This window comes from Clupea harengus, chromosome 9 (assembly GCF_900700415.2).
Source record: "Clupea harengus chromosome 9, Ch_v2.0.2, whole genome shotgun sequence".
Lineage (NCBI taxonomy): Eukaryota > Metazoa > Chordata > Actinopteri > Clupeiformes > Clupeidae > Clupea > Clupea harengus.
In genome coordinates, this window is record NC_045160.1 from 28,240,825 (window position 1) to 28,250,520 (window position 9,696).

Genomic DNA, 9,696 nt, shown 5'->3' on the forward strand with positions numbered 1-9,696 from the left:
GTGCCCCTCGACACCGTAGCGGTGCAGATCTTACACTGTGCCTTACTCCTGTCGTCGTCATTTATCTTAAAATTAGCCCAAATCGCTGACATGGCTAAACTCTTCTGTTAAAGCAGCACAATGGAGGAATTGCTTCTCGCTAACGAGATGCTAGCGGCCAAAACTAGCAAAACCTGTTGAAATGTGCTTACTTTGACACTATGACAAACTCGTGAGTCAACAACTTTCCTAACACAGTCAAACATCAAGCAAGTGCAACACAAGACAAAGCAAGATGGCAAATAAGCTACCTACTAGTCCGGCAGAGAGTGGTACCCGGGCGGCTTCCAGGAACCTACATAACGCACTAATATGCCTACGGACCCTGGTATGGCAATGGCACAGAGGCCATTCTCCATATTAAACGCCATTGTAGCACCCCAATTTTTTAAGCTGTTATTTTAAGGTAAAATAGCTAACCCTAACCCTGAAGTACAATTGCTACATACTGTTACTTTAACATCTATCCTTTCGTAGCCTACTTTCACACATACAAGCTTTTGGACAGAATCTCCAAGTTTCCGGCTCATTGTCTCTCCACATTGTTTGTCCGCATAGCGCGACCAGTTTGATGTAGTGAAATACTGTTGAGTGGTATCGGTGCTTGGTATCGGCAATTTAAAAACTAATACGAGTACCAGTATTTTAACGAAGTATTGGCCCGATACCTGATACTGGTATCGGTGCATCCCTATTATAAACAATCTTATAAATCATTAGAAATGCATTTGAAACATGTTCATAAATACATTACTACTCATTTATAAATATCGAACTAACGTTTATAAATGTTGTAATAATGATTTGTAAATGATGAACAGAATATGAACAAATGCTTCATAAACGGTTTATTAACTAAGGTTATTCTAAAGCGTTACCGCAGTAGCTCACAAGACATATGCTGGGTTCAACAGTAAGCAGTAGCTCACAAGACATATGCTGGGTTCAAGACAACAGTAAACACGGTAAACCCAACATGGGAACTTTCCACTTCTGAAAAAATATGTGTTCACCTGATCAGCTTCAAAAACAATACAGTATAGATTTTCACAGGAACATCTGCTGTCTCACCTGCATGACCTCTGAAGTAGAGACTGAGGTGTAGGGACTGATGGCACCATTCACACATGGACTGTTCACACACACACAAACACACACACCAACATGGACTAAACCTATTCATATGGACATATTATGGACTGTTCACATTCACACACCATAACACAAACACACACACACACAGTATGTTACCAAGCTGATGTGGATGTGTGACCACTGGCACAAGCTTCTCACACACAGAACCTTCAATCCATAATCTACTGTTGGTATGGAGACTGATCAGGAGTTTTTGCTCTACTCAGGTGAGTAGAAATTTAGTTTATAGACGTAGTTTATTTACCATATTGATGATGTGCCGTCTACTGAAAAACTTGCAGAGAAATCTCTCACACACATGCAAGCTCACTCAATCCCCCCCACACAGTATTTTACTCACTAAGCTATAATGGAAGATGTGACCACTGGCACCAGCTTCTGCAGAACTTCATCGGGACTGAGGAGTTGAGTAAGATCTTCCTCTGGTGTCTTTATGTACTTCTGCAGGTCAAACTCATCCAGCTGCTCTTCTGAAATCTTAAACTTAAATCTCTTAGTCTCCCACTTTCCTGGTAAGAGCATGTCCACATACAGAGTTCCTGAGCTCCTGCCAATGTCCTCCACTACAGCATGGTGATTCAGCTCATTCAGACAGTAAAACAGGTTGATCTTTCTGTCTGACGTATTCTGATCTCTGATCTTCTGTTTAACATACTCAACTGTTTGCTCTGAGCTCTGTAACTGGCTGCTTGTCTGTGGCAGTAGGTGTCTTAAGAGATTCTGATTGGACTCCAGTGAGAGGCCCAGAAGGAATCGGAGGAAAAGGTCCAGATGGCCGTTCTTACTCTGTAAGGCCAGATCCACTGCAGTCTTGTGTAGGTCATGAAATGTTTCAGCTCTGAACAGAGCAGAGAGCTGAGAGGTTTGCTGTTGGTCAGGCATGTGTTTCTCTCTGTTGCTGAAGCACAGGAACACATATACAGCTGCAAGAAACTCCTGAATGCTCAGATGCACAAAGCTGAACATCTTCCCCTGGTACAGCCCAGACTCCTGTCTGAAGATCTGAGTACACACTCCTGAGTACACTGATGCTTCTGTGACATTAATGCCACACTCTCTCAGGTCTTCCTCATAGAAGATCAGATTGCCTTTCTCTAGCTGTTGGAAAGACAGTTTCCCCAGTTTGAAAATCATCTCCTCATCTATCTCTTTTCTCGCTGTGTACTTTTCATTTTTTATGGTTGTCTGAATGATCAGGAAGTGTGTGTACAATTGAGTCAAAGTCCTTGGCATTTCTACTTTCTCTGATTCATCTGATGTTCTCGCTACAACAGTAGCTGAAATGCAGCAGAAGACTGGAATGTGGCACATGATGTAGAGGCTCCTGAATGACTTCAGGTGTGTGATGGTTCTGCTGGCCAGGTTCTCATCACTGATTTTCTTCCTGAAGTACTCCTCTTTCTGTGGGTCGCTGAATCCCCTTATTTCTGTCACCTGGTCCACACACGTGGATGGAATCTGATTTGCTGCTGCTGGTCGGGTGGTGATCCAGAGGAGAGCAGAGGGAAGCAGATTCCCCTTGATGAGGTTTGTCAGCAGCACATCCACTGAGGCTGGCTCTGTGACATCACAACACATTGGGTTGGAGTCGAAATCTAGAGGAAGTCGACACTCATCCAGACCATCAAAGACGAACATGACTCTGTGCGTTGAACTGGTGAAGACTGCTTGATTTCCTATTTCTGGGGAGAAGTGCTTAATGAAATCCACCAGACTGAGTTTTTGCTCCTTCATCAGGTTCAGCTCTCGGAAAGGAAGAGGATATATGAAGTGAACATCCTGATTGGCTTTTCCTTCAGCCCAGTCAAGAATTAACTTCTGCACAGAGACTGTTTTTCCAATGCCAGCCACTCCCTTTGTCAGCACTCTTCTGATGGGTTTGTCTTGTCCAGATAAAGGTGTAAAGATGTCATTGCAGTTGATTTGTCTGCATCGTGCTGCTTCTCTCCAGGATGCTCTCTCTATCTGTTTGACCTCATGTTCATCATTGACCTCTCCTCTTCCCCCCTCTGTGATGTAGAGCTCTGTGTAGATCTTACTGAGGGGTGTGGGGTTTCCCTGTTTTGTGATTCCCTCAGTCAGACACTGAAACTTCTTCTGAAGATGGGATTTGTGGATCTGCTGCATTTCAACATTTACTGAACAAGGTTGGTCTCTGTGTGTGAAAACAAGAACAAATATTAAATGACTTACTATATTGTCAGTTTGCACAGCACTATCAGTCAAGCTGGAATGTAGTCTGTATAACTGTCACTATGTCTGAAAAGTTTCCCCTAATGTAGTCTATGTAACGGTCATTCTGTCTGAAGAATTTCCCCCTTATGTAGTCTATATAAATGTCACTCTGTTTGAAGAGTTCCCCCTAATGTAGTCTATATAACTGTCACTCTGTCTGAAGAGTTTCCCCCTAATATAGTCTATATAACTGTCACTCTGTCTGAAGAGTTTTATATAAACTACCCTCAGCACTGTGTCCCGCTAATGCTTTTCTCAAATGTGATTGCTGATGAATTGACTTCATATTTCCTCTGCAGTCGTTCTCTCTCACTCTCACTACATTTCACCTGCTGACACAGGAGGGCTGCTGGATTTGTGATTGTCGCTCTAGATTATTATTATGTTTACATTTACATTTACATTTAGTCATTTAGCAGACGCTTTTGTCCAAAGCGACGTACAAGGGAGAGAACAGTCAAGCTAAGAGCAATAAAAAACATGGTGTAACAATAAATTAGCCTGGATACCAGACCGAACTTAGCCCCGCCCACACATTTTTTGGTTGGGAAGTTCGGTCTGGCATTACTCCATTGAGGAGAAATTATCTGCGGCTCGATATCGGCCGTACCAATCAAATTGTTAAGGCGGGCTTTATACGATGATGGACAGATGATCAACAGTAACGTAACCAACCACGTCACCAACACACGAGTTGAATTTGTTTTCAACAAACATGGCTGCCGCTGGAGAGCTGAAATGTATAGATTCGAGTCCATTTAGACATTGACAGTGCATTCATTTTGAAAGAGGAACAGAGAAACGCGATTAAGGCATTTGTCAATCGAAAAGATGTTTTTGCCTTCCTTCCTACGGGATCCGGTAAAAGTGTAATGTATCAGCTGCCCCTGGTCACATACTACGTTGTTCTGATTGGTTGTAGGTAACCAATTGAGCGAAGAGGCATTTTTTCTCCTGGTTCGGTTGAAACACGACCCATAATCACAGCCCAATGGAGCGATATCAGACTCATATTCTGACTAGAATTATGAGTATGACATCGTCAGGCTAACAATAAATACTACTTTACATAAGAATTAGAAAAACGACCTAGAAAGGAAAAAGAAGTGCAGGAATGTAACTGCTGAAGTGCAAGTTAAGCGCTAGTCAAGGTGCCAGTTAGGAAGGGAGGTGCTCTCTGAAGAGTTGGGTCTTCAAAAGCTTCTTGAAGGTAGAGAGGGACGCCCCTGCTCTGGTAGTACTAGGCAGTTCGTTCCACCAACGTGGAACTACAAATGAGAATAGTTTGGATTGCCGTGCTTGCAGTGCCAAACGACGCTCACTAGACGAGCGCAGTGTCCTGGGTGTAACATTTGCCCTTACAAGAGCATTTAGGTAGGTGGGCGCAGAACCAGCAAGCACTTATGTCACTTTAATGACTTGTTCCTCCTCTGCACAGAAACATGCACACACACCTACACACACACACACACCTTGGTGTTTTCCAATTTATGTGCAAATGTTTACGAATGTAATATATTCATGTTTGGTCTTGAATTGATCCTTCTGATGTGGTCAGTAGTCTGATTGTGGTTTCATTCTGAAGTACCTGCCATAGCTGTGCAATTAGACTAGTCCCACTGTATCCTCTGCCTATGAGAATGTTATTTTAGGGGATTGGCTGGTGGCAAATGCATAGCAATGGGTCTTCAGGTACAAAACCACTTTAGAATATTTGGGCTCTCTTTCTCTTTCTTCTCCTTCTTTTTCTGCTCTTTCTGCTGCAGTTGCTCCTCCTAAACTGATCATCAATAACCTTTCATATAACTTCTTGTGTGTTGTGCCATGACATCAAACAATTGTCTCAGACACTGCTTGATAATACTGTAGGTCCTTTACTAATTTAATGGAGTCAGATTAATTGTATTTTCTGTAATATTTACCACTCTCAGGCCTTCTAATGTCCCATGGAGTTCAGACATGCAAAAACCTTCCAGGCTGGTGTTTTTCTCTCGTTAGAAACATTTCTCGCAAGATACCTGAATTTCCCCACAGGATTAATCTATCTATCTATCTATCTATCTATCTATCTATCTATCTATCTATCTATCTATCTATCTATCTATCTATCTATTTTGGTTGCCATTAGCATGTAGATACTATATATTAAAGAAATATCTTGAACCACCCATCTCATATAAATATATATACCCTAACCCAGTCATCAACAGCTTAAATGACTATAGACCGATTGCACTTACACCTGTAATCATGAAGTGCTTTGAGAAACTGGTTTCACGGCACATCAAATCAACCCTTCCCCCCACATTTGACCTGCATCAGTTTGCTTACAGAGCAAACAGGTCCACGGAAGATGCCATTGACATAGCCCTCCACACCGCACTGAGCCACCTCAATCCTAGTAGTAGTAGTAGTAGTCCTTTATTGTTACAGCACAAGTACATAAGTACACAAGTACCAGCAACATAGCCTGTCGCATAGTAAACTAGCGAAAATGGCAATCCACCTGTCCATATATATACACATACTGACAAGGGGGTAGACAGGACGGGAAGACAAGGTTGAGGGAAGAATTGCAGCATAACATGAAGCAAAGGAAGAAGAGAAAAAAAGGCGACCCCCAGACTATGCTCCTAAAGGAGTACAGTGTGGGAGCAGGAAAAAAAACACCTCAGCACATAAGCACATATCTTTTACAACATGACAGAACTCAAGACTTGCAACGGGGAGGGGGGAGGGGGGATGGAGGTAAGCCAGCGCAAACAAGCAGCCATCTGGTCCAACAGCCATGTTAGGCGCTAGTCACAGACCCACCTGTCACACTGGGGGTACGAAGCAGGCGAATGCTCTTCATTGACTACAGCTCAGCTTTTAACACTATCATCCCTGACATACTAGTCAGCAAACTAACTGCACTAGGCCTCTCCCCCTCCATCTGCACCTGGATAAAGGACTTCCTCTCAAACCGCCCACAAACTGTAAAACTCTGCCCCATCTCTCCTCCACCATCAATCTAAGCACTGGCTCTCCACAAGGCGGTGTGCTGAGCCCACTACTGTACTCCTTGTACACCCATGACTGTACTCCAACCCATCCCACCAACACCATCATTACATTTGCTGATGACACCACCGTGATCGGGCTCATATCAGAAGACGACGAATCAGCGTACAGAGATGAAGTACAGAAACTGACAGTGTGGTGCTCAGACAACAATCTGTCACTGAACACCACAAAAACGAAATAATAAATTCTGGACTACAGAAGGCAAAGTGCAGTTCCGGCCCCACTCTACATCAACGGGGACTGTGTGGAGAAGGTCCACACCTTCAAATTCCTAGGAGCCAACTTATCAGATGACCTCTCATGGTCTGTCAACACCTCAGAGACAGTAAAAAAGGCACAGCAGCGACTACACTTCCTGAGAGTACTCAGGAAAAACAACCTGGAGTGTAAACTGATGGTGGCCTTCTACCGCACCACTATCGAAAGTGTACTAACCTACTGCATCTCGGCGTGGTACTCCGGTTGCACTGCAGCAGACAAGAGAGCCCTCCAAAGGGTCATCAACACAGCACAAAAAATCACTGGCTGCTCACTGCCCTCCCTGGAATCCATTGTCCACTCTCGTACCTTAGCAGGGCCAATAACATCTTAAAAGACTCCTCTCACCCAAGCCACCACCTGTTTACTCTCCTGCCCTCAGGCATACGGTACAGATCCTTTAGAGCAAGGACCACGCGTCTTAAGAACAGTTTTTTCCCAACGGCCATCAGAACTCTAAATACAGACATGCACTAAACACTAAGCACTTTATTGACTACAAGTCACATACCATCTCAGTCACCTTACACATGTGCAAAAACAAAGCTGTCTGTGTTTATTGTAAAGCACCTCAGGGAAGTACTGTTGATGTATTTTTTTGAAGTACTTTAGTCTATGCCACCGCACTTTGTTCAACTCTTAATGTATATATATTTTTTTTTTGGGCTGTTCCTACTGTTTTTGGATAGTTGTAGTATTGTTGTGTTATATGTTGTTGTTGTGTTATATGTTGTCCCTCGTCGCACCAACAGGAGAAGCACTCAAAATTTCGTTGTATGAATACAATGACAATAAAGGCTTTTCTATCTATCTATCTATCTATCTATCTATCTATATCAAGCTTAAAAGACAAATCAAACACCTTTGGTACACTTTTATACTTCAGGTGTACTTCAAATGACTGTATGGACGATTGTATTTCCAGTGGAAAGTCCTCATCACTACTCACCTCTGACCAGCAGGAACACCTCCTTCTGCTAAGAGAGGTGGAAGTTCCATGGACTGATCACTCTTCATGGACACACAACTCGCTACAGGAGAGTGAGATCTCTTTGATCTCTTCTGCTGGATGGAGCTGTATTTCACACACACACACACACACACACACACACACACACACACACACACACACAAACACACACCCCAACACTAAGTTATCATCAGTATATGTAAAACAAAAAACAAAATTACCCAAATCCAATTTTTGTCTGCAATACTCTGCCATAACATGTTATGCAATTTCAGGGAATTGGAGTCTATTTTATTGATTTAAAATAATTCAAGGAGAAAATATCTATTTGGTTTAAAATATTTCCAGAGCGTCATTTTCAAGATCTTTCTTTAACGCTATTGATTTACTTAGGAAGCCAATTTGATTTGAACAGCAAAGTCAGAGTCTCTTACGGCCACCTTCTGACAATACGGTGGTACTGCAATGATCACTGTCAGTAGACGATGGGTGGACGGGCAGACGATCTGTTTCCACGGAAGTAATATTAATTAATAATTGGTTAAAACCAGTCACCTGACGGGAAGGGAGAAAATATCCGTTTCCACTGAAGTAATATTAATTAATGTTTGGTTAATACCAGTGCCTTTACTTTTTCATTCTTTTAAGTTATTACAGTAAATCGGCTTCATACACAACTGACTTCTTAATGGAACTCATACACGGTGTCAAAAAAGATGTCAATAGTTACAAACTAGTGTAAGTAAACTAAGTGTTAGGTTGGTAGTCAAACTATTGCCATCTCGGCTTGGCTGTTTATTTCACATGGGGTTTAATTTTGACAACACGTCACTTACCTTGAACGTCAAGGCCACCTACTGCTCATATCATGAAGTGTCTGCACTTACTGGCCATGATATTATGTGCAATGCAAAATAGACAAAACAAAATGCAACCGTTTAAAAATCAGGCAATCGACACCGCTACTCAACGAAAAAGTAAAGGTCCTGGTATTAGCCAATCATTTATTAATATTACTTCTGTGGAAACAGATTGATTCTCTGTTATAGTCAGGTGACTGGTCTTAACCAATCATTAATTAGTATTACTTCCAGGTATACCGATCTTTTACCCTTCTACCCATAATCTACCAAAAATCACTACAACGTTTTTTTAAAAATCCTACAAAATATACTGAAATGGTTCTCAAGATCAGTTCTAGGATTTCACCCTTAGGGGGGCTTAGCTGCTTGTGACAATGTGAAGGTCAATATTGTCAGTCAATTCATTTTGTCTGTCTACTTTACAGGTCATACATTCTTTATAAATGTAATGTTTACTTTTCAGGGCTGAAGCCCAAATAATATCTAGAGGAGGAAGAAGGTCCTCTGGTGGAGGACGAGCCTCAATGTGAGCACCAGGCAGAAAAACCCACCAGTCCCCTCAGAACTGAGCCAAGCCGAAAAGCAGAGGGAAAGGAACCAGCCAGGAGGAGCAAGATCAAATGGCCGAAGGCAAACATGGTAGAGGAATGGCACAAATTGGATGTGGACCTGGTCAGGATATTGGAGGGGTCTTTACGAGGAGGGGCAGAGTCCAAGCTTAACCAGTTTGGGGACATCCTATACCAGGAGTGTAAGGGCAGGTTCGGCGAAGTCTCTAACAAGCAGAGAACTGCCCCGAGGGAGAAAGGAAGGAGAGAAAAGGAGATTGGCCAGCTGGTACAAAGACGACGACAACTCCGTAAGAACTGGAGGAAAGCAACTCAGGCAGAGAAAGAAGGTCTGAAGGCACTGTGGGGGGAGGTCAGGCAGAGATTGGCCCTTCTTCGCAGAGCTGAGCACATCCGTAAGCGCCGGAACCGGAAAGAAAAGGAAAGAGCCAACTTCTTCAAAGACCCCTTCAGCACGCCAGACAGCTGCTGGAAGAGAAAAAGAGTGGGAAGCTGGAAATCACTAACGAGCAGCTTGAGCAGCATGTCAGGAAACAGTACA

At 42.9% G+C, this 9,696-nt stretch overlaps 1 protein-coding gene across 1 annotated transcript; it reads right to left on the bottom strand.

The window, feature by feature from the left end:
• Window positions 1–1,533: 1,533 nt before the first annotated feature.
• Window positions 1,534–8,846, bottom strand: LOC105898502 (protein NLRC3-like). The gene is made up of 3 exons (XM_031572933.2): window positions 8,824–8,846; window positions 7,703–7,828; window positions 1,534–3,349 (listed from the first exon to the last, which is right to left on the bottom strand). The coding sequence occupies exons 1-3, from the start codon at window positions 8,844–8,846 to the stop codon at window positions 1,534–1,536; spliced, it is 1,965 nt and encodes a 654-aa protein (XP_031428793.2).
• Between the last annotated feature and the right edge of the window lie 850 nt (window positions 8,847–9,696).

What these genes read in the sequence shown, in the direction of transcription:
- LOC105898502 (XM_031572933.2), bottom strand. Translation starts at nt 8,846, where the DNA reads ATGGGTAGAAGGGTAAAAGATCG. An exon ending in GGTAGAAGGGTAAAAGATCG is followed by an intron (nt 7,829 to 8,823) that starts GTATACCTGGAA and finishes TGTGAAATACAG; the next exon opens with CTCCATCCAGCAGAAGAGAT. An exon ending in GGTGTTCCTGCTGGTCAGAG is followed by an intron (nt 3,350 to 7,702) that starts GTGAGTAGTGAT and finishes TTTCACACACAG; the next exon opens with AGACCAACCTTGTTCAGTAA.